The following is a 27,004-nucleotide window of genomic DNA, read 5'->3' as shown; positions in this document are numbered from 1 at the left end:
GACAGCTCGACATGGCTTACCCATCAACCCAAAAAGTAAGACAGCTCGACATAAACCCCATTTTATTGATTTAAGAACACCCTCAGGCCAAAACCCCCCCGGAACCATCATATTATATACTACTCATAAATAGAATACTGTAAGACAGGCAGCTCTTGTAAGGGAACCGACGAAGGCGGGAACCGACGAAGGCTCTTGTACTTTTTTATAATTTAAATATATAAATGAATTTAGAAAAACAAATATATTGTTTGAAAGAACGAACATACACTGATAATGTAAATCATCAATATGTTACAACAAAAAACAGAAGATTAATGATAAAAGCCGTGTGTGCTTCATGTGGTAAATTGAAATCTAAGTTTGTAAAACAAGGCGGTTAATTATGGGTAAAAAAAATGTTTGTCCTTTTCCATACCTTAGGAACCAACTTTTAATTAGTTGCAGCCTATAAATCAATATGTTATTATCGTTCCGTATCACGTGGACAGTTTTTCCGCTAATAGTCTAAAGATCAATAGTGAAACGTCATCCAATGTCCAGAACATTCGCCTAGTGTAAAAATCAGTAGGTGATAAATGCGTTGTCATTATTTCATCAGCCAGGAATACAGAGTGATTAGACAGAATGTAAGTTGTTTTACCATTTTTCTCTAACAAATATAGTAAATGAATTATTTATTCTTTTATCTATGAAGTTCTTTCGTTAATCATTAAATTTTGTTTTTATTTTAGGGCTGAACAATTTGCGATAGAGATCTTCAAATATATAAAAAATCTGGAGGAATTTCTTTCTCGTAAAACGGAGAACGGAGAAGTAATTACGCAGGATGAATACAATAAAATGTGTATTTATAAAAACACAATTGGGTACATTTCTAACATTCATAATTTTATGAAAGATCATCATCAAAAAACAGTTACAGAAGATGAAATGGATTCGTTGAATAATAAACAAAAAGACTTTATCAGTACAGAGGAATTCAAAAATCTTAACGATTTGGGATTGAAGTCATTGCAGCAGGTTCCAGATGTGCAACAAAATAATAACACAACAGCAAACAAATCATACAATCAAGTTAAAAATGAGGTACAAAAATCATATTCAAAAGATCGGAACTTAGCTGGAGAGGTTACTTTGGAGCTTGAAAACACCGACAGCTGTTTTAAAACTTTAAAAACACTAGACAGGCATACGCAGAGTGCTGGAAGAACAAAGTTGTTATATAACATTCAAAAAGGAGAAGTTTTAAAAAAAATCAAGGATTTTGAAAAAGGTGGATTTTTTAATAAAATTAAAGAAAATGGTATACCATATAAAATTTCACACTGTAACTTTTTAATTAAATTGTACAAGTTTTCACTCAATCATTCTGATATAATTCATTGTTCATTGTCATTGCATTTTCTACAAAAGCATTGGAGTGTTATTCCACGGATATTTGATGAATTGAAATGGTAATTGAATATCCGTGGAATAAGAGTCGCAAAGCGACGAGTGTCGGCAGACTGATTTTACCATTCGCTGTGTTGAATATTGGAAAACTTTTGTAGAGTCAATGAAGCGCAAAGCGACGAGTGTCGGCAGACTGATTTTACCATTCGCTGTGTTGAATATTGGAAAGTAAGGGGAAGGCTCTTGTATTGGAAAACTTTTGTAGAGTCAATGAAGCGCAAAGCGACGAGTGTCGGCACACGCTTTTGCTATTTTTAAACATTAGTGAAATAGTTTATTATTGTTTGTTCATTTTCTTTTTGATTATTGATGTTTAAATGTTTGTATAATATATCATATAAAGACACTTTCTGTTGTAATAAATGTATGAAATATAAACAATAATAACCACACAACACACTTGTTTTATCTTGATACTGTATGTTGTTATAATTCAAACCTGGAATGTAACTGATTACCTCTTTTGGTGGAGGAAGTCCGAAAGGGTCGAAGTAATTATTTCTGTAATAACACACCCAATGTGTACCCGGTCCAATAAAGTCATCTAAATTTATTATCCCGCATTCTTTACTATTAGAAGGTAAATTATTTCTACTGAAGACGCCTTGAAAGTTTTGAATACCAAGTTGTTTTACCCATTGTTCTATTTCAAAGTTAGATAATGGTTTGTTCAGGAATTTTATTTTTTTTTTACCCTGGGAATTCGTCTATATGGAACTCGTTGTGCATCAACCTGTAAACCCTTGCCACTTAATAATGATGTAATTAAAGGTATTCCTAGAGATGCTGCTAACATACCAAGGAAACCACCATCTTGCCGTTGCTTGTTATTTAACTAAATTTCCCCGTCATTCATTAGTAAGTAAGTAAGTAAGTAAGTAAGTAAAGGCTTTATTTATCGAGGCTACACATTTGGTTTCCCAATCTTCCATGTGGGCCTCTAATAAAAACATAATTTACAATATATACAACTACAATATTACAAAAATAATTGCAACAATATTATGTTACAATGTAAATTGAAATTGTCAGAACAGGAAAAACATGTTAAATATTTACAGTCCATTCATAGCATAAAACATGTCAAAGAAGTACATATCAAATTAAAAGAAGTGGGAAATACATATAAGGTGGTACATCAAATGATTGGATTCTAATTTTGTTATAAAATGATTAATTTAATGATGAGAAATGCCAGGATAGATATGAAGCTTGAAATTCCTGAACTGTTTTAGATTTTCTTATGTTAAGAGGGATATTATTCCATAATTTAGGGCCAGAGTATACTAGGGATTTTCTGAAAAATTCTTTCTTAGGTCGTGGAACAGCTAGGTCTGAACTATTTGTAGATCTTAAGTTGCGCTCATGTTTTTGGTGTACAAATTGGAATTTACTTTGCATGTATTGTGGATATGGTATGTCATTGATAGATTTAAATATTATGATTGCTTTTTGTATTTCATTCTTTCATCAAATCTCATCCAATTTAGTTCTTTAAACAAATCACTAGAGGGTGCATCGTAATTTTTATCTAGAATTATTCTTGCTGCTCTTTTTTGAAATTTTATGATATCATTGATCAGATCATTGCTGCAATTGCCCCAGATAGTACAGCAATAATCTAGGTGTGGTAAGATGTATGAGTTAAAGAATAGTTTTCTTGCATGTAGTTTAGATATTGCTGAGAAGAAGGTATAACTGAGAATTGCATTTTTAAGTATCATTTCTATCTTGAGTTTCCATTTTAGTTTACTGTCAACAAAACACCCAGTACTTTTGATCTTGAAGGTGTAAAGGTGGTAAATGAAGTTGTGTGTTATTTGATGTAAGGTGCAATGCCCATTTTCTGTATATTTAACATCCTTGCATTTTGTATGGTCCTTAGGTTTACATGTTTAGTTTAGTTTAAAGTTAAATATGAAGTTCTTGTGGTGAATGTCATGATGCTGTAAGAGTGATGTCATCTGCAAACATGTCTATTTCTGAGGTCTCTAAATGAAGTGGGAGATCATTGATGTATATAATGAAAAGCAGGGGCCCAAGGACAGATCCTTGGGGAACACCTGATATAACCTCTGCAGATTCTGAGAGTTTACCTGATACACTGACTTTCTGTGTTCTGTTTGCAAGATAAGATGAAAACCATTTAATTGTATGAGAAGAACAATGGTAATAATGCAGTTTCTGAATAAGAATTTTATGGTTTACAAGGTCAAATGCTTTGGTTAGGTCAAGAAAAATTGTGCCAACTAGTTCTCCATCATTTATTGCATTTATCCAATTGTCAACTATGTTTGTTAATGCTGTTTCACAAGAGTGCTTGGTTCTGAATCCTGACTGGGTCTTATAAATAAACGTATGAGTTTCTAGAAATTGTTTTAGATGGTCAGATACATGCTTTTCAAATATTTTAGAAATGAGTGGAAGTACAGATATTGGTCGGTAATTATTTTTATCAGAGTTTTGTCCTTTTTTATAAATGGGTGTAACTTTTGATTGTTTTAATTTGGTAGGAAACTTTCCTGTTTGAATACTTAAATTGATAATAGTAGATAAAGGTCTATATATTACAGAAGATGCAGTTTTTAGAAATCTAGCACTGATTCCATCGAGCCCTGTGGCCTTTTCAACATCAAGTGAGTCTAATGTTTTTTTAACATAATCCGGTTCAATTGGTGGTATCTCAAAATCTGGAATATCTAAGTTAAATTTACCTTCTAACATTTCTTTTAATATAGATTCATTTGCTTTATTCAGTGCTGAAATATTTCCTGATTTTTTAAAGACGTTTGAAAAGAAAGTATTGAATATTTCTGCTGTTTCTTTCGGGTCAGAGACTGGATTTCCATTGTCATCATTTATATAGTTTGTTTGGAAGTTGTCAGTTTTGCCAGATAGTACTTTTAGGTTCTTCCATAACTTTTTAGGATTTTTATTCTGTGAATTTATTTCTTGATTAAAGAAGTCTTTTTTTGATTGATGGGATAGTATTTTAACTTGTGATCTCCAGTATTTAAATTCTTCTGTTTTCTTTTTCTTTTTTGCATAATCTCTCATATGAATAGCATTGGCTATTTCATCTGTGAACCATTCATTCTGGTTTTTGTGTTTTACCCGTTTTTGTCTATATGGTGCATGTGAATCAAGAACTTTTAAAAATAATTCATAAAATGTGTCAAGAGCATCATCTGGTTCAGTAAAAACATCAATCAATGTCCATGGTTGATTACTTAGATCAGCTAAAAAATGTTCTGCATTAAATTGCTTTAAATTTCTATAATTGATAGTAAGATGTAATGGGCCTTTTTTTATTTTTGACTTAGTTTTACGGGTAAAAACAATGGGGGAATGGTCACTTATAGAAAGAATTGGGACCTTAATATTACATATATTTTGTGGCTGATTTGTGTAAAGATGGTCAATGATAGTTGATGATGTTTGCGTGACTCTAGTAGGTTGTGTTATCAGTTGATTTAAATTGAATGTACTGATTGTATTATTCCATTTTGAATTAACTGAAGTAGAGTTAATAAAATTGTAGTTGAAATCCCCAAAGAGAATAATTTCTTTGTTTTCAACGTATAAGGTTTCTAATATTTTTTCAATTTCTTCAATCCATGAATTAAGTGATGAAGGGGGCCTATAAATATATCCTACAATTAAAGGTTTTTGTTTGTCAAGCTTCATTTCTATCCATATTGCTTCAATATCGCTTGAATTAAGGTCTGTTCTACTCTCACAATGTAAGTTTGATTTTACATATAACACTATTCCTCCCCCATTTGACTGTCTGTCATGCCTGAAAAGTTGATAATTTTTTAAATTAATTTCATTGTTTGAGAAGGCATCACTGAGAAAGGTTTCTTGTAATCCAAGAATGTCAATATCCGGGAGTTTATCAACTAGAAACTGTATTTCACTGAATTTTGGATATAAATAATGTATATTGAGATGCAAAAAGTTAAGTCCATTTTTGTCAAATTTTAAGTCTTGGAGTTTTAAGTCTTGATGTGATGAGTCCAGATTGTTATTACTTATTTTAAGAGGAAATTTATTTTCTTGACTATTATTATTTTCTAGATGAGTATGTAAAGATGTAGAATCATTAAGAGCTTCGAAATGGAGTTTGTCATCTATTCCACTTTGTACAGTTAGTATGGTGCACGATGCACTGGTGTCCATGGATATGGCCTCTGCATCCACACTGGCATCCTTCTGTTGAAGTTGTGTTGGGGTATCCTGTTGTGACCCTGATACTGCTGTCTCCTCTGATGTTGGTTTCTGTTGTTCCAATAAGATTGATGTGGTGGTATTCTGTGACGGTTGTCCCTGGGAAAATTTCGAGCTGATTGTGCTGGAGAACCTCTGATGTTTAGGGTAGATTTAATGGCTGCCATAATTTGCCCTCCGAGCACAGCACCACCAGATTTGTTAAGGTGGACTTAATTGTTTTCTTAAATGCTGGGGTGTAATAAATGGTAATATTTTATTTTTTTTATTTCTTGCTACAGATACCATACCGTTTCCAAGTATTTTACTTACACCAGTACTAGCCAAACCACTTAATGCTCCAACACCTAAAGGGGCTAATATTTTTGGAGCCAATTTTGTAATAAACGGAATTAAAGTTTAAGAAAACCGCCTTGACTGGGCATTTGTTCCCGTGATATCTTAATTTCTAAGCCAGATTTATTCTATTTAGCCCTATCAATTTTATTTATTTGTGTCTGTGTTAAAAGTATTGGGAAAGTACCATTTAAATCTTCATACTTCAATCTTAAAGTATAAGGGCATTTATCTCTATATGATTTCGCAAGTTTGTGCTTTTGTCCTTCTGATAAATTTATTTTATATTCAATGTAAGACATTTATATAATTTATATAATTATTTTTTTTACCAAAGACGTCTGTCTTAAACAATAACAATTTCATTTCCAATAGTATTTAATTGAACTGTTTCTTCATACATTACAATGGCATAGACATGAATAGCTGCAGCTGGCGGTACATTTAATTTTGCATCTAATGTAAGATGCTTAGGATCAGATGCAATTTCTTCTTTTTTAAATTCCAAGTTAAAATGAATGAATCCAAACAAACCCTCAAAGTTTGATATATTTAAAAGGGACCCAGTATTTTTATCATTTTGTTTGTGAAAATAATTTATTACATCGTCATATATTCTCGTTATACTAGAATATTCTGTTTCGGGGTAAAAAACACCATTTCCAACTTCAAGACGACAAGATTGCAAAGTACAATTGCTATTATTAGCATTTACTTTAAAAGTATCTAATAAATGAGGGTTTTGTTCTTGTGAATTACTTTTATTAGCTCTTTGTAAATAAACAAGCACATGTTTAGGATTCATTACACCAGCTGTTATTCTAAAAGTAAAATTGCTTTGTTCTATATCAGATGATTGTGTGACCATTTCTCGAAGATAGTTCCACTTTTTTGCTTTCAAATAATGTTCAGAAATCAAACTATATCCTTCAGCGTTAAAGATTAACCGAGGAACCCATAAGATAAGTTTAGTAACTATAACTCTTCCATCATCAACTCCAGCTGCCTTATGGATTAATTCATTGTCGTTTGTTAATTGTAATGTAATTTGAATTTGGCTAGGGGGCAACATATTTGTCTCTAAACTCCGAAAAAATGAATAATTGTTTAAAGGGATTTTACATTTAATTTCCTTACCTCCTTGAGCTAATAATTTTCTTGCAGCAAAACCTTTATTAAATCCAGCCTGATTAGCTCTAGATTCAGCTACATTTGTATAATCCAAAGCAATAAATTCATTTGTCCCAGTTGTTTCTGCATAATCTTTTGTTAATTCAACTAAATTTCTTACATTCACAACCCTATATAAGTTATTACAATCATATACAATCTTTCCATTTTGTTTTATAACTAATTGATCAATTAATGAAGCTGCATTATTTATTACAGCAATTTGATCAGCATTATCATAATTAGCTCCGTCTGCCAGTTTATTTATTTTAAAATTTACCTCAAAATACCCATTGAACCAATCATAATATGAAGATCTATCATTTATAGTAAAACAATATCCATTTTTCTGCTGGGAGGCGTTATTGGCCAGGATTGTTATTAAAGCTGTATCTAATCGAATAGGTGTTTTTTCATATCTTTCACAGTATTGTTTTGATCGAAACATATATATTATATATCTTTTTTAAATAATCGCCTTCCAGATAACAATTCATTTATTTGTAAATTTATATCTCGTCTTCCTGATCCAGATAACAATTCATTTATTTGTAAATTTATGTCCTCAGTATCCATCTTTCTTAATTCTTTTACAATTTTATCGCCAACTGGCTTATCCTTAGGAGGTTGTTTCTTCTTTTTAAATACACCTGTTATTTTATCAGCAGCTAAATTTCCGACTTCAGTTCCCACCTTTTTGGCGCCACTTTCAATAGCAGTTTTACCTACAGTTTCTAATACTTTTTTACCTACAGAAGAAAATAAAGTGTCAAAGATACGCGAGGAGATACCTTCTCCCGTCCAATTATCAACATGAATATATACTCCACTATTTTCATCATATACTTTTTTGTGCATTATATAATTTACATTTCTTTTATAATTAATGTAAAACTTGTTTCTACTTCATTAAAATTGATTATTCTACCAAACACATCTGTAATATATATTCTTATCGAATTTATAATATTTCTATTAATTTCAGAATAACCAACCCTAATAGGTTCTTTTGTAAAAGGATAAGCTCTTGTTAAATCCGCAGTACTCAATGCATATATCACATCACCAAATTCTCCATCAACAAGTGAATTATCAATCAAATCACAATGAATATAAATTGTATCCACAGAATTAGTTATATTTGGTGTTAAAGCTCCCCATTCTGTTTTATTTACTTTTTTCTTTTTAAAACCAAGAAGTTTACAAAATTCTGACAGTGTAAAATCTAATGAAAAATTATCCATAAGTGATATTAGAATTTTAAAACTACTCAAATCAAATTCTAAACTTATAGGTGCTATGGCAGAAACACCATCGAAATCATTATTACTTATTAATGTTTCTCTTATGTAATTATTGATATCTGTGTAAGAATAAGAACCATTTGTAAAGAAAATGTCTTTCCATTCCTTACCATTATTATAGCGAATTCTCTTATTATCATATTCATCACTTATATTATGCCAAGAGTAAGTCATTGAATTTATTGAGTCTAATCCAACAATATATCTTTTATTTTTATCTAAAACTAAAGGACGACTAAATCTTACTGTGAAATCACTTGGTGTATTTTTATTATTATTTCGAACCACTTCAGAACTTAATACAATTTTTTGTTCCATTATATAAAGTACTTTTTATATAATTTTTCATGTTGTTCTGGACTTAATACCTTCAGTTTTAATAATGAATAGATAATGCGAATGCCTTCATTTGTTAACTCTGGATTATTATTTCCAGCATCAATCGAACCACAAATTAACTTTAAATCATTCATTAATTCGTTTGGATCACAAGCACAAATGCCTGATCCTGTTATTACCTTTTTAAATTTCATAGATCTCTTGTTAAATGGTAGTTTTGATTTTTCTGTTAAATCCTGAAATATTTTTCTTGAATGTAAGGAATATGTTTTCTTTTTATCATATCTTTTATTTATTAAATCAATTAAATCATCATCTACCTTTGTGTTCATTACCTCTTTCCCAGTGTTCTTATCTTTCGCTACTAATATATTTTGACCATACAGTTTATGTAGATTAATAGATAAATTACCATATTGCCCATCTCGAGAAACTTTATATGAATTCCTTATTCCTTTATTCAAGGAATGTCTAATTCCTTTATTCAAACCTTTTCCCATATATTTATCTTGTGAAAGAATATCTTTTAATGTATTTCTGTAGTTTTTATAATTATCTGTTTTTCTGCGATAAAATTCTTTCGTTTCTTTTTCTTTTGTTGTGAGTGCATGTTTCCTTCTCGTTAATGCAGCTACCTTCGTACTATACTTTTTTATATCATCTGATGCATTATTAATTATTTCCATTATTTCTTCACGAGTCATTTTGTCATTAGGATTATCGGACTTAGTATGATAAAAATCAAAAACCTCCTGTGGTGTGTTATATATATCGTCTAATAAATCTAGATCAACCTGCTTATTTAAATTAACTTTAAATTCTTTCCCCTTATTATCTTCTTCCTCAAATATTCTACTAATATCTTCTTCATCTAATGAAGGCGGTGATTCAATTGTAATTGGAGGGGGTAATGTTCCTGGTGCTTCTTCTTCAAACAATTTTCGAGCTTCAGCTTCTTGTATCTTTTCAACAAATCGCCTTGGAAGTAATGCCAATTCGTCTTTTAGACCAGGCAATGCTTTTAACTGACTAGACAATGTTTCTTTTTGATCTTCTAAGGTTTCAGTGATTGGTTTGTAAATTTCTGCATACATTTCCCTGCTTGCACCCTTTCTTATTTTATCTTCAGTAATTTGATTACGTATATGTTTAATTTTTTGTTCAGATTCAATCTTTTTTTCTGTCATTTCTTTTAGTTTTGATAACATTTATATAATAATGTAGGATAATGTAAGATAATGTAGGATAATGTAAGATAATGTATAATGTAAGATAATGTAAGATAATGTAAGATTAATTATATATAATGGAAATTCCTAATTATGAAAAATTTAGAAAATCTGATAATAACTTTAAGCAATTATATTCCTATATGCCAGACTCATGTTTTAGAATGCTTATATGTGGATGTTCAGGATCAGGTAAAACAAACACTCTTATACACATGCTAAGGGAACCATTAGTTTATTATGATAAATTATACCTCTATTCAAAAAACTTGGAACAATCAAAATATCGATACTTAATAGATTTTTTAAATACAGTTGCAGAAAGGCTTGAAGTGGAGCTAGAGGATATTCTATACTTATCAAATTCAGACATCATTGATCTTGATGATATTGACTCATCAAAACAAAATATAGTAATATTTGATGATTTTATTTGCGAAGATCAAAAAGAAATAACAAAATACTTTATGCAAGGACGTCATAAGAATTGCTGTGTTATCTATTTGAGTCAGTCTTACTATAAAACACCAAAGGATATTCGGATTAACTGTTCACATTATATTTTATTTGACAGTCCAAGTAAACGTGAAAATGATATGATTTGTAGGGAACAATTAATTGATCGGGATTCTTACCAAAACGCAACAAAGGAGAAATATAGTTTCTTGTATATTGACAAACCAAACAAATTTTGTAAAAGAAACTTTACTGAGGAAATTACTAGAGATAAATTATAATGGAATTTCAGGGAATAAATTATATATAATGGGAATTTTTAATAATGTTAAACAAAGAAACCAATCAGAAAGCATAAGTAAGATCAAATTTGATCTTGACCTGACTGACTATGCAAGTATAAGTCAATTTAAAAAACTTAAACAGGAAATGGAATCGTATCTTAATAGAAACTCAATAGAAAACAATAAAATGAATAAACCGTTAGATATGGGCGGCAATGAAATAATCAATTTAGGAAGTCCTGACAAACCAAATGATGCAGTTTCAAGGAGATTTGTTTATAGAAAAGTTCAAGATTTAGTTTCAAATTATAACCTTGAATCTATCAAAGAAATACAGAAGTTACTACAAACTGAACGCGATAATATCGAACAACTAAAAAAAGACCTTGATCAGAATTCGCGTACAATAATTGATTTACATATCAAAATTGGTGATGAAATATCAAAAATATCAAAAGCACTCGACGAATCAGATGAACACACCAAACCAGAATTAGCTAAAAACATTAGTATTGTTCAAGAACAGATAAAAGAATTAACGGAAAATATGATTAAACACGATGAATTGAAAAAGAGTATTACCGAAGCTGAAAACAAATTAAAGAATATGTATAAATTAGAAATCAGGACAGAAATAAACAACCTTAATGATTCAACAGCGAAAAGAAATAAAGACCTATTGGATAACTTTTTAAGTAAATTTGCTGAATACAAAGCCGAGCTAGAAAAGTCTGCTTCTACAAGAAGTGATGGTCAAGATTTTAAACTAGATGATCTTAAAAAGACCATGGAACATTTTAAAAGCCAACTTCAAAATGTAGTTGATAGTGTTGATAAGCGTCATAGTGAAAATTATAAATCACTGTTTGATTTAACAAAAATCTTGGAAGACAATATTAATAATTTGGACACTAAAATTACGGAAATTGAAAAAAATATAAATTTTTTGGTTGAAAAATCGGTTCAACAAGGAGAGGCTCTGAGTGAAATAAAAACAGGCACAACAAAGAGACTCGATGATCTAGATGTTGTGACTACAAAGAGACTCGATGATCTAGCTGAAGTGATTCTTAAATTTAAGAAAGGATATAAAAAATTAGAAAAAAGAATTACAACAGTAAGCCGTGAAGTGTTTCTTTTTGGATATTATAATAACAAACAACTGCATGCGAGTATACATTCTAGAAATATCGGGGGTTTCATAACGGAAGTTTTTGATTTTGAAGATAAACAATTAGCAAGAACTATAGAAAACAGTGAAAATCTCTTCATAATGTTCGGAATAATAGCTAGCAGGATTATAGATTACAAAAATTTCATAGCATTAAATCCTGATAATAAATCAAAAGACATACTTGAAATTTTAGAGGACGGAGAGTATGTTCTTGAAATAAATATGATCTTTGACAATGTTAATGTTTACTCTACTCAATATAGTCCTTTAATATATATAGTCTGGCAGCATGAAAAAGGCATAAGTAATCGTCAAATTTTTCCTAAAAAAGATGATTCATTGCATCAGTACAATGATGAATTTAAAAAGAAATTTAAAAAAGGGGATATCATTAGATTTTTTATTAGTAATTATAAAGAATGGACTATTGAAGCTGGAAGTTATGCAAGATTCTATCTAACAAATTAATATAAATGGGTATTTTTAATAATATAAATGAGAAAATAAATCTCCGTTATACAAAACCGAAATCTCCTTTATTCCTGTCATCAAATACTGAAGATATAACTGGCGGTTTATTTAAATGGGTAGTTATAAATAGAAGTCAGTCTTTAATTCAAAATGGAAATAAAGTAGAAATTAAACAAAATTGCACGCTAATTGTAATCATTGATGCGATAAAAGTTAACAAAGGACAATGTGGATTGTTATTGAAAGATAGAAACTCGAAAATTCTTCAGAGTTATAAGACAGAGAACAACAGAAGGAATGAATCAGTTTCAATTACCTATGCTGATAAATTTAAAACAAATGATGAGATTTTTGTCGAAGGTTTAAATGTAAAGAATATTCAATTAACAATTTATGGAGCTTAATACCTCCTCCTAACGAGTTTGTCCTAGTTTAGTGATGATGATAAGCTAGAGTATTGATGCCATTATCAAGAATATATCTTTTATCATCATAACATGACAAAGATATTTTATTTACAACATAAGAATATATATCGTGTTTATTTGACCGAATAACTTTAAATTCGTGATATTTTTGAGTTGAATCAAACAATGCCTCCTTATAATTATTATGTACTATATTTTTCTTTACAACGCTTTTCTTTATGCCTTTGCATTTCTTAACGTTAACTTCATTTTCTAATAAGTATGAATACATTTTAGACCGAAGTCCGACAAATTCAACTATAGGAATTCCAGCGGCTTCATCTTTAAACTTTCCAATTACTTTTTTATTTGCATCAAAATAAAACTTTGATTCTGGATCATAATCACTGTTATCAAATAAGTCTTTATCCTCATTAAAATCTGCATAAGCATCTTCTGTTTCTATTTCATAACAAAGCGAATCTGTATCAGTAAAAAGGAGTTTACATTTTTGGTAATTGTACTTTTCTAAAATGTAGTTATAATGAAAATCATACATTAAATATTTTGATAAGTCAAGAATACACATTCATAAATAGGTTGGCCTATTCAATAATAATGTTTCTTTTATTTTATTGATACCATATAAGCTTTTGTTAAACATTGTTGCAAATTTAAATGAAGGTTTTGCTATGTATTTCAACAGCACATTTTCATCATGAGTTAATTTTATGTTAACACTTTTTCTTAAATTTTCCATTGTTTTGCCGAAAACGGAATTATTCATTAGTTTGAAAAAATCCTTTTCAAATGAATTCTTTGCTTGAGATCTTTTCTGCGTGTTGAAATCAATGTATTCTTTCAACCAAGGACTTTCATCAAAAGTCAACACTCTGTGAATCTTTGTTATTTTCAACCCGAGTTGAACATATAGTTCGAGATTTCTATGGTGGGTCACGTAGTTTTCTTTTTTCATTAAAGTTGGGACAAGCTTACGTACATTACTTTTTCCTATATTAAATTTGTTTTTAATGTTATTACTATACTTTGAAAGCCATTCATCAGGTATAACAATCTTTTTAGGAGCTAAAGGATAATCATTATGAAGATCATGCAATTCATCCGGATATTCAAAGTCGCATTCTATAATGAAGTTTGTTTTACCTTTTGCGATTAATTTATTATATTGTTTCTCAGTGATCCACTTGAAATTCCCAGAGGGTAAAGGCTGGCTCATTGCCCAACCGTAGAGGTTGTTCGCATCTAAGTACATTATGCATTTAGATGGTAAATCCTTATCATAATCTTTCATATACTTATTGTTTGCTTTGCTGTAACGATTAGCAATATAACTTATTCCTCCTCTCTCACCTTTTTCAATAAAAAGATGAATGTCAATATCAGAAATTAAGTCTAATTTTATTCCTGTCATTTTCAACATTGCATCCCAAGCTAAACCTGGGCTGCTAAAATAGTGACAAGGGTCAAGCTTGTAGTATTCCAAACATGTCTTTCTAAAATTTTCAAAAACATCAGCTAAAAGTAAAACATCCGTTTTCAAATATAGGTCATGATATTCTCCCATTGTTTTTATTTTAAATTTTTCCCAAACATTTTTAGCATGGGTGTACTCGCTGTCAGATATACGTGCCTCATTTAAAACAGAATAAAATTCTTCTTGAGAGGGTAACTTTGTTTCTTCAAATTTCTCAAAAGAACCCATGAAGTCATATGGATAAACGCCTTTTGTTTTGAGTAAATCATAATTCAGTAAGTCATCAAATTCTTGAGGTAAAAACTTAAATTCTGGAATATTTTTCACTAAGTTATCTAATGACTGTGACATAAATTGAAAACTATCAATGAAAATCAAATTGCTTATCATAAATGCCATATATTTTTCCATATTGTTAGGAATAACATCAATTTTCTTTTCAAATTTTCCTATTTGTTGCATAATAAAATGACTATCATAACCTCTTAAATTATGAAATATAACAGGAATTTTGCGTGTCAGTATAAAATTAATATTACACTCTGAGTGAGCACTTCCCCTAAATTTTCCCGTTATATGGCAATGGTCACGAACTCGAATATCATCTTTTTCATATTCTTTTCCGCAGATATTACAAGAAGTTTGCTTTTTAAATAACGCCTCATCTTCTTTTGTCATTTTTAAAGGTTTGTTAAAATATGCTTTCAAAGTGTCCATACAATATTCCTCTTCCTTAAGAATAGCTTTAATAAATTTATAAACTGCATTTGGTCCTCTGTAAACTTGAGTTGGTCTAGTATGTTTATCGTCGTAACAACAAACCAATTTATAACCATATCCACAGTCTATATGCTCTTGATATGGTTCAGTAAATGAGGATTTGGATGATGGTAAAGCAGTAGATACTTTTCGAGTTATAGACTCAAAATCAGCATAAATTACAAAAGGTGTCAATAATTGTTTGTGATAATTTTTGAACTTAACTTGTGATCCCTTTTTAACCAGGTTTTCCGAAGGAAAAAACTGGTTATTAGATTGAGGTATGTCGGCGGGCGGGCGGTCGGGCGGGCGGGCGGACGGGCGGGCGGGCGTAAACAATTTCTTCTGTGCGCAACTCCTCCTACATTTCTCAACGGATTTTGACCAAACTTTCACAGAAGCTTTGTCATCAAGTGCCCTGGCGCATATTGTCAGGGTTTTGCGATTAGATAATATTTGACCTAATTATGGCCCTTTGTTTTTTTTCCCTTATATAAAATATATAGTGAACAATTTCTTCTGTGCGCAACTCCTCCTACATTTCTCAACGGATTTTGACCAAACTTTCTCAGAAGCTTTGTCATCAAGTGCCCTGACACATATTGCCAGGGTTTTGCAATTGGTATATATTTGACCTAATTATGGCCCTTTGTTTTTTTCCTTATATAGAATATATAGTGAACAATTTCTTCTGTGCGCAACTCCTCCTACATTTCTCAACGGATTTTGACCAAACTTTCTTAGAAGCTTTGTTATCAAGTGCCTGGCACATATTGTCGGGGGTTTTGTGATTGGATAATATTTGACCGAATTATGGCCCTTTGTATATTTTTTCCTTATACAGAATATATAGAGAACAATTTCTTCTGTGCTCAACTCCTCCTACATTTCTCAACGGATTTTGACCAAACTTTCTTAGAAGCTTTGTTTTCAAGTGCCTGGCACATATTGTCGGGGTTTTGTGATTGGATAATATTTGACTAAATTATGGCCCTTTATATATTTTTTCCTTATACAGAATATATAGTGAACAATTTCTACAGTGCGCAACTTCTCCTACATTTCTCAATGGATTTTGACCAAACTTTCACAGAAGCTTTGTCATCAAGTGCCCTGGCGCTCACTAAATTCCCATGTTTCTTCCAAGACATCATTCAAGTATTTTTTTAAAATTGTGAACATACTTTTCTTGATATCGCACAAAACACCACACGCCAATATTGTTGACAAAAGAAAATGACAAGAGACGCAAAAATGCAAAAATTAAGCAAAAATAAAGTACTGTTTACCTTTCTAAAACATTTGGGAAAAAAAGGCGAATAGACAACATAAAATTTCTCAATCATTTTTGTTTGAGGAATATTAAAAAAGCCATAATTCCTCCTAAAAGTTCAATTAAAAACAAATGCCCCTTCATGACAAAGCTTCTGTGAAATATTTTGCTGAAAACCTGGTTGCATCGCATTGCGATGTTCCTTGTTTGGCATTGTAATAGCTTGAGTACCATTAATAGCTAAACAGTTTGGCCTATGTTCATTTAATATTCTTTCCTTGGAAAAGCATTGTAGGCAGGATTTACAGAAATGTTTTCGATTGGCATGTTTTGTTTTGTTAAAGAGTAATCGATTAAAATCTTTTATCCAAACATAATGCGTTGTTTTACTTTTGGAAAGTAATAACATATCACACTTGTCTGAATAATTATATCTGGATATGTATAACGGAAATACTTTTTTGTTTTCATAACCAAATATATTAAATGAAATATTATTCCGAATTTCTATTTTGGGTACTTGATTTATTGTGACAGGGAATTTTATTTCAGTATAATCTAATTCATCTACATGTCCTCTATAATTACTAACCCTTTCAGGATGTGTAGTTACAGGGAATTTATAAGCTAAATGACACCATCTAAAACATTCTTTATCCTTATTTTTTATATTAATTAATCCTTTCTTTGCATTCTGTAATTCTTTGGGTAATTCAAAGTAACTTGAAGCAGAAAGAGGTGTGTATTTATATATGTTGATATAATGTGCATCAACTGATTCTATTCTCCATCCACTACCTTCTGAAATCCAATTACCAATCTTATTTATTATTTCATCAAAGACATGTTTTAAAGTGTCATTTAATTCAGATTTATCTATGATAATTGAAGGTTTTGAATGAAAATAAGCTGATTTGTAAATTATATCTTCTTGACTAATTTTCGCAAAAGTTATTTTTAAAAGAACATTTATTTTTATGCCTTTTAAATTGCGAAGTTCTAACTGAAGTAATTCAGAAGCATCTTTTAAAGTGAAATAAAGTTGATTTTTCGGATCATATTTATGTGAAATTTTAATTTCAAATTTCTTAAAATATTGATTTGGAGATCGCTCAATTTCCATATCTATATTTTAGTATTAGAAAATATCTTTAAGCAAAATCTTTACGCATATCTAAACTTATATCTTAAAATATGTCCATTAAATTTTGCTGTTCCAGTCTTTACTCTGTTTAAATTGTTACAACACATTGATATTAAACCAGGATTGACACCAAGATCTTTAGATGCGGCATAAATTGAAGGATAATATAAATCTTCACCATCTCCGTTTGGAGGTATGTAAGTTGCTATAACCGGTTTAGGGTTATTACGATAATTATTATGATTAGGTCTTGGACAATCGCATAAAATATCACTATTTTCCTCTACAGGAAATAAACAACCGCAACTCCATTCATAAAGTGTTTTTGTTCTAAAAAGGTAAGGCTCTATAATTGTTTCTAATTTAAATCGTATATTTTCTTTTACTTCTTCTTTAGTTAATTTAGTAAAATTTGCTCTTAAAATGTTTCTATTCTTTCTAACTTTATCAAAATATATTGGTAATTTTAAGAGTTCTGATTTTTGTATATAAAATGCAAAAAAATCACATTTTGTATCCATACTGTTATTTAATCTATTCATATATAACATGCTTAAAGAAAAAAACTTCACATTTTTACAACGCACTAGCTATAAAAGATATTTTAAGAGGTTTCTTTATAACCATTAAGCTTATATTCTTTCATATAAATTTCCAAAGGTGTTGTATAATTTTTATCTTTTTCTATTTCTAATAGTTTTGTAAAGATATCTTCGATAACTTTCTGTCCATCATAACTTGTGGAGGTTTCTTTTACCTTCCCAATCCGCGCTTCAGTAATTAATTGTTTAACTTTTTGATAATGTAATTTTAAAATAGTTTTTTTGTCTGCAACTTTGAGTTTGTTAGCTAATATAGTAACTACTGAAGGTAAAGCTCCTACTAAAGTTACAAATATAGGTATGGTGGGAATAAGTGCAAGTGCAGTTGAACAACCTAAAATACCTGCTGTTATTTGAAGTCCTACGCGTACCCTTCCACAAAATTTATAACTTTTTCTATATGCTGATGCAAGTCTTGTTAAATAATCTATTAGTTCATCAAGATTTTCAATTTGTTTACTCATTATATAATTTCAGCATTTATTATTTTTGGCATCTTTATCCAACTATTGAATTTATCAGAATAACCTTTCCATTTAACTAGTGCTTGTTTTTTCTTATAGTCACGCTTTATAACTTTTTCTATTCTAAAAACTTCTTGTTTAGTTGGCATCAGTTCTTGTTCATAAAATGAACCCTGGACCAGCTCATTATTTAAATCCCTGATAGTATATGTTCTTGGGTTTGTATTTTGAATTCCATCAATTGTAAATATTTCTTCTGTCCAATTTGGTGTATATCCTTTTTCAAAATGTCTCTTAATTTTACTTAAACGAACACGGTCTCCAATCTTAAATTTAGCCTTACTTTTTGATACTTTTAAATCACCATATAAATTAAAATAAACATTACCTTTATTTAACTGTTTGCTTGCTTGTTTAGGTGACATTTTTATACTACTATGTCTTGTGTTGTTGTATTTTTCTAACATTTTTGGTAAATCATTTAAATAAGTATAAGTATTATTAGAGGTAAAGTATTTCCACATTATTCGCTTCAGGGATCTATTGAAACGTTCGATAACCACAGCTTTGCCTTCATTAAATGTGTGGTACATGTTTATTGTATTTTTATCTAAGAATGATTGAAAAGTTTTATTATAAAATTCCTTTCCTTCATCAACCCACAAATTCTCTGGTTTTCTACCACCAGAAACTATTTCATTAAAAGCCTCTGTAACAGAATCACCAGTTTTATTTTTTATCGGAACAGCCCAAGCATACTTGCTAAACACATCAATAACTGTTAATAAATATTTTATTCCTTTGTTATCTTTAGAAAAGGCTTGCATATCAACTAAATCAGCAGACCAAGTTTCATCAACATCATTTACTATAACTCTCCGTTTTGGAAACTTCCGTTTGATTGGTCTGTGTAATTCATTGGCTAATTTAACGTTCCATGTTACTTCGGGGGTAAGTCGCATGTTGCTTTTATCATGCTTTACCCCCTTCTTCCGTTTTTTGAATTTCGTGTTTGCCCCAAACCAAGTTTATATTTCATATTTATAACAGGCTTTACTACTAAATTTTTTGCTAGTTTTTCACCAATAGTTTTTGATTTAGTTGTCTTTAAATCAGATAACATTTTCTTATCACACTCACTTTTACTTAGGCCACTATCGTAACAATAGTCATGATTCATACATACTTCATCTAACTGATTAACAGGTGATCCATTAACCAGTGGGTTACCTGGTACGCAATAGTTATATCCAGGAAGAGTTAAACCTTTTTTAGGTAACAAAAGTAACATAGCTTTATGAATATCTATTGAACCGCCTTGTTTTACAAACTTAGATTTCAATTTACCACATGAAGCACACACGGCTTTTATCATTAATCTTCCGTTTTTTGTTGTAACATATTGAGGATTTACATTATCAGTGTATGTTCGTTCTTTTAAACAATATATTTGTTTTTGTAAACTCATTTATATATTTAAATTATAAAAAAGTACAAGAGCCTTCGTCGGTTCCCGCCTTCGTCAGTTCCCTTACAAGAGCCTTTTAGGCTGTCTTACAGTATTCTATTTATGAGTAGTATATAATATGATGGTTCCGGGGGGGTTTTGGCCTGAGGGTGTTCTTAAATCAATAAAATGGGGTTTATGTCGAGCTGTCTTACTTTTTGGGTTGATGGGTAAGCCATGTCGAGCTGTCTTACCCTTTGGTTTGATAGATAAACACTTTTTTAGGCTTCAAAGTGTCCCGGAACCATCATATTATATACTACTTAGACGCTTTAGTGATTATTACATGTTAAAAGCACTCAGGCGCTTCAGATTGTGACGTCATTATCCGGGTAAATTCACAAATGTCTGCTTCGAAAAAAAGCAGCATTCTTCAATAAAGACAATGTTAACGTTGATGGAGCGACAGAATCTACCATAAACAACTCTGCGCCTATACCAAATGAGGTTTCCCAACCAAATCAATCGGCGAATGCTGAAACAACTGAGAAATCCAAGCAAAATGATAATGCTCCGAAGCGATTTTTTCGTAAGGAATTTTTGGTTATTAAAATGACTTGCACAGTTTGTATTACTGAAAATAAAGACAAATCATTCACATCGGGATGCACAAACTTTTGAGTTTTTTAGTACTGTATGATACTGGTTACGGGAGTTGACGGAAAATCGGAACTAGTGTGTTACGCTTGACAGACGCTACCAAAGCTCCATAATTTTACCGATTGGGCACATATTTGCCCTCAAATAAAAAGTTTGTTGTCCCATACTGTAAACACCTTACATATTTTGCATGTGACATTTTGTGTATTCATTTACAAAAGTTATAAAGAAAAAATGTTCCATCAAAATTAACCCTGCTGTAGTGGTCATTTATCAGGTCTAGTATTTCATGATATTTATGGACTGTCTGTAAATTTATGGATAGTCTGGGACATTATCTTATATCCCAGGGATAGTCTAGAAATTTAAAGATTTTTCAATCCATAAATTTACAAATCTATATTCAATGTGAAATTTGCTGTTTTTAATTTTACACTAAAATCCGCAGCTTCTGACTAGAGTCAGTGTACCCACCCGGGTGTAGATTTTCCAGGGTAAGCCTGGAAGAGAGGCTGGTAAACCCTGGAAAACTATGGAAAAGCATGGAATTTCATGGAAAATTGGTATTTTTTCCATGCTATGGGGACTTTTTTTGTCCAGCCATTTCCAGCATTGCTGGAATAGGCTGGAAATTGGCTGGACATTTGTAGTAAAAGCCTGGAAAACCATGGACTTTACTTCCATGTAGCATGGAAAGTGGAACTTAGATTTTTTTGATGCTGGAAATGTGTTAAACTTTCTCTAAGTATGCTGGAAAAAACTTGTAAAAATTACAAGAAATCTTCCTTTATATATTCAGCACAATATTGTTAATTTACGAAGAAAATATAAAATCATCGTTTATTTTAATGCAAGTTACTGTAAATGATTTGAAATTTGACACTTAATACTTTTTATATAGTTGAAAAAGGGTATCTCAGAAAAAATGTCTATGCTAAAGACATAAATGAATTGATTGTTCAAAATACATATTATTATTTAAATAAATCTACATGAAGTTATGTACAATGAAATAATATCCATTTAATTACAGGCTTTAAGTTTAACTATAAATTAATTAAAGTCTGTGATTAAATCATTCAGACACTATAATAATCAAGATGGGATTGCATTGCTTGCCATTTTTAAATTGTAAGAATTCATGTTTTTGGATAACAATAAATAAGTAAACAAAACAAAACAGTGCATGAAAGAATCTCCTATATATTCTATATTAAATTGACCAATATTTAGGAAAATAAAAAATAATACATCCACTGAGATTTTACGCTACACAGATCAGAGCTCTGATAAAACTCATTGACCAGCATTTTCTAACCATCTGTGCATGACTAATTTACTCCACTGGTCATTTCAGATCAGGCTGTTCCATGTGATTATTTTGGGGAGAGATAACATTATAAATTTCATATAAAGAATGTGTCTAGAAGGACATTGCAATCTTTTTTCAGCAAAGAGGGCAAATTACAGACGATGTACTTGATATTTTAGCAGTTTTGGAGATATTGTTTTTTTAAGACTTTAAAGTGTTTAAGTATTGGTATGATAACAATTAGAATCACCTGGGACAAAGAGATATACAACAGAATCAGGTATTTATAAACCTTAAGTTACATCAATGCAGAAACAGGTTATATATCAAACTATCAACATTTGTAACAAGAGATCAAGGTTGTTTTTATATTTTCAACTTCATGCATTTGTTTTTTCTGATAATTGTTTTTAATCTATACATGTATAATCTGTAAAATATAAATTATTCAATGATTTCTTTATAATGTATATTGTTAAAATGACAATTGTTAGTAGATCTTTTTCATTTCCTACAAATAAAACAAATTAAATCAATTTGATTAAATAGGACTAAATGGTACAATCAGTAGTTTTGTACAGCTGAACAGGGTCATCATAATCATTTGTTATTTACATGTATGTGTTGTGTTTTCAATGGAACAATCTAAAATTACATTTTACATTATACAATTACATAACTTGCAGGCTGGGACATAAGTGCTGACTGTGAGAATTACCAACAGTGTTTAATAATGATGTGCAGTATTAATCCTGAAAAGGTATATTTTTAAATATCAATACGTGTACTTTTTTATTCCATGTCTTTTCTTGAAAAAATACATACTGGGTGATAAATATTGTCACAAATTTACTTAATTCTTATACAGAGAAATTCTTAAACACTTGTGCACTTTGAAATAAGATACACTGCATTGCTTCAGTATTTTTGAATATGCATAAGCATAGTAAATACTTAATAGTTAATACATTTGAAACATTAGATTTGATGTTATTAAAAGATACGAAATATAACTGCATAATATTTATATGCAATAAAACATAAGTCATTACCACATCTGTGTTAAATTTATTATGAATTTTATCTTTAAAGGTGAGCACAACCACATGAAGTTCTAGGAAACACAGGCACAGGACTGAAAATGGACATCAATAAAAGAAATAGTAATTTAAATAATCAGAAACACTTGAATTAAAACAGTTTCTCATTGACAAATTAAGAGCAAAATAATTGCTAAAATTTATAAGACAACCAGAACCTAGCTACCAAACCTGCAGCTAGAAAAAAACTGTTTGTGCTATAGTGAATGTAGGATGTTCTATTCTGTATTTAGACTAAAGGATATGTATTAAATTTTGTGAAAGAAATATGTGGTTAAACTAATAAAAATTCCACCCCAAACATTCCTGTGCTGAATTCCGTCAGAGAATTTTAAATTTTAAGAACATTCAGGGATGCTGGATTTTTTCCATGTTATTCCATCAAGGCTGGACTATTTACCATGGTAAAAAGTCCAGCCTCTATGGTTGGCAGACACATGGAATACCCTGGAAAAAAAATCCATACTTTTGTTCCAATACTCCATGTACATGGAAAAGCATGGAATAAAGTCCATGCTTTTCCATGGAAAACATGGAAAATATTCCATGTAACATGGAAAATGTTCCATGTTTTTTCCCTGTTTTTCCAGCCCATTTTCTCAGCTTCAGGCTGGAAAAGGCTGGAAAATTTTGTTCCAATACTCCAGCCTCTTATTTTCCATGGAAATCCCTGGAAAAGCATGGACTTTTTACACCCGGGCAGTGTCGTACACTTTTTTGTAAGGAAAAATAAGAAAATTATCTTATAGTTAAAAATTCTTCTTATAATTGATATTATTTTGAAAATTACATCCTTTGCCCATAAAAACTGATGACCAAAACGTATCTATCTTAAGTAGGTCATACTTCTAGGCGCACTTGATTTTAAGCAACAGGAAAGGGCCAAATATAATAAATAGTGGACTCGGTTCCGCACACAAGGCCATTTTTATACTGAACGGTTATTTTACATCTTTAACATGTTTCATAAATTATTTAACATCTCTAAGTCCAGATAAGGTATTTTTTTTTTTTCAAATTTTCAGAACTTCAAATAAATTTAATGCACATTCTTACTTATACAGTATACAAACATTTATTTCCAAGAAGAGTAGCACACAGGAAACATGTAACAGCAATGGAAACATACATGTAGGTAGCAAGCATAGACAAAAAAATTATGATTGAAAGTTTTTTCATCTATTTAGTTATGATTTGTTCGATTAAGAGTTTGGTTTTATTTTAAACAAAAGAATCAAGGTGAAATGACTTGACGTTTGATAGTTGGGAGAAGTTAATTCAAATATAAATAGAAATTAGCATGGTTTAATTGCTGAATAAGATGTTTTTATGTGTGACCTACACAGCCACGTACATGTATTTACATTTTTGTCTGCACTCTCCAGGGAGAGGCTAGGGGGGAGGGGGGCAAGATCCAAGGATATATCATACCCTGTTGAAAACATGCCAATTCAGTGAAACACAAATGAAAACTGAATATTAATTCATTTGAATTTTCAAGAAAAAATGAAAAATAGGAAAGTGTACGGGACAGGGTCCTATGCGGAACCGGGTACACTGACTAGTTTTTTTATTGATTGTTTATATTTACAAAGGTAATGTGGTGAGTTTCATCTTTGTATGATGATTTTGAAATATTTAATAAAAGTGAAAATTGAAAGTCATCATATTGTTTTGAATCTCACCATACTGTTACATTTAATCATATAGTATGTAACCTTATTAATTTTAACCTGTGGTTTTGAATTTTAATGCAGCTTCTACTATTTTCTTACTTAATGTCTGTAAATTTACAGATACAAAAATCTGTAAAATTATGGCTCGTCCAAAAATTTACAGACTGTCCGTAAATATCATGAAATCCTAGACCTGTTTACTGTGCATTATTTTATTCTACATAGTCTCATGGGAACACACTTGCAACATAGATATTTCTAACAAAGCCTCGAAAATATTAGGGCAAAATATTTCAATAATTAGAAGGGCAAGTAAAAGTTGAGGTGGACTGGTCTTTCAGCAAGTTCTTTGAAAAATAACACTGACAAACAGTTGTCTCTGGTGAGCGACTCAGGGCCATCATGGCCCTCTTGTATTTAATTTTTTTTAAATTACATGTATATCAATTTTAGAATGATTTTTAAAAATATTTTTATTACAACAATAAAAGAGTATGATAGATAGAAACCCCAGTCTTTATTATGTATTCATTACATGACATGTATAAACAGTAAACTAACTATTGCAAATTTTTTTATCTCAGATAAAAGAACATATCATTTGACTGAAACCTCAGGATAACCAGACTGTGGTAACTTCAAATTATTTTAAGTGCTTTAAAAAAAACAACGTTGCCATGGGGAATGGAATGAATAAGGTAATGAGTATTATCTTTGTATCTTTACAATAATATTAACTAAATATAATTATATCATTTTAAAAGCATGAAATGCTTTCAGTTTTCTATTGACCTAAATTAAAATAAAAGCTTAAGTTAACATATGCAACAAAATACATTGAATTTTATGATTAAATATTATGCTTATTGCAATTAAGATGGGTTGATGATTGATATGAATTATTGTTTACTACACAGAAAAAAAACCCAGAACAAAATAAAAAACATTCATACAACATGTAAATCATTACCAAACTTTGTCTGTAGCCCTATGACTTTCTTGCTTCAGACTGTTTCTTTTGGCATATTTAAAAGGGTTTTTAGAATTTAAATAAGTTGTTAAAAAGTCCTTTTTAATATGCATATTTTTCAATCATATGAGAAGCACATGATCATCATATGATCTGATTTTGATGGAAAAAAATTCTGGAGATTTGAGATGGATTTTCTTTGAATTAATGTCACTGAATAATACTCTTGTGTATCTTCTTTTTTTATTATCGAAATATTAAGCAATAATATAGTAGAGCAGGCAGTCCTTTTGACAACTATTGTTTATAAATAAATTTTCAGGACTGTTCTGTCAAGATTTGTCTGTTCTTACAAATTATTGCCTTATTTTCAATTTCAGATCATAACAGGGGTGTATGTTGGAAATTTTCGTGATGCTAAAGATCCTGTTCAGCTGGCAGATAACAAGATTACTCATATCTTAGCTATACATGATAATGCTAAAGCTTTACATAAGGTAAAACAACAGTGCAATAGAGTTTAATTTGATATAATAATTCAAAGACTTTGCATGAGGCACAAGTTCTGTTTATATTAAGGGCTCGGTATTTATGGTTGTCTGACTGTTCTAAACCAATAAAAATTTGGTCTGGGCAAGTGAATTCCAAAAGAACTTATCCAACAGGGCAAGTGGAAAATCATTAAATCATAATTATGTAGAGGAAAACCTTTATGTTTGTAAATGTTTATTTGTGCCACAAATGAGACTGTATAGTAGTTCATTAGCTTGGCATTTTTATTGTCATCTACTTATTATGTGCAGCATGGCCTTTGCTTAAAAGGGCATCCATGGCCGCGTGGTTGAGGCCATTTACTTCAAATCACTTGCACCTTTTTATGAGTTAAAAAAAATTTTTTTTTTATGTATGCGGAAATTGTTTCAAACAAGAGTATCTTTGAGGCAGATACCCCACTTGTGATAAAAATATTTAAAATGTGACAAGGGATGAGCATAATAGGGGTCAAGGTCTAACCCCTAGATGTGACTCTGGATAACTTGTGCTTGAATTGTTTACATGTTTGTGAAGACTTTCTACATTTTATGTCTGATAATATTAAAATTAAAGATATTCTAAAATTTCAGGAAAAAGAAATATTTAAAGTATAATTTGGCCCAAATGACAATTCTGGGGCAGTCTCTCACACGTAATTTTTAAAAAAATGTAATAGATTTTAACATGATGCCGTCTAAAGGTTTTTCCCAGTT

At 30.4% G+C, this 27,004-nt stretch overlaps 2 protein-coding genes across 2 annotated transcripts in view; both read left to right on the top strand.

Annotated features, from left to right (window-relative positions):
- Window positions 1-27,004, top strand: part of LOC132741431 (dual specificity protein phosphatase 22-like) — a 42,747-nt gene that overhangs the window by 9,495 nt on the left and 6,248 nt on the right. Inside the window, exons 2-3 of the mRNA XM_060729587.1 lie at window positions 25,372-25,485; window positions 26,138-26,265. Of these exons, the coding sequence (XP_060585570.1) occupies window positions 25,465-25,485; window positions 26,138-26,265 (149 nt within the window). The 5' untranslated portion in view covers window positions 25,372-25,464. The remainder of the gene's footprint in view (window positions 1-25,371; window positions 25,486-26,137; window positions 26,266-27,004) is intronic.
- Window positions 333-1,854, top strand: LOC132741430 (uncharacterized). Its single transcript, XM_060729586.1, has 2 exons — window positions 333-629; window positions 735-1,854. Coding segments are annotated over exons 1-2 (729 nt in total). The 5' UTR covers window positions 333-627; the 3' UTR covers window positions 1,462-1,854.

The sequence above is a fragment of the Ruditapes philippinarum genome, unplaced genomic scaffold (assembly GCF_026571515.1).
Source record: "Ruditapes philippinarum isolate M1 unplaced genomic scaffold, ASM2657151v2 ctg1137_1_1_1_1, whole genome shotgun sequence".
NCBI lineage: Eukaryota > Metazoa > Mollusca > Bivalvia > Venerida > Veneridae > Ruditapes > Ruditapes philippinarum.
Note: the sequence above shows the minus strand (reverse complement) of the source record. Positions and strands in the feature narration are given on the sequence as shown.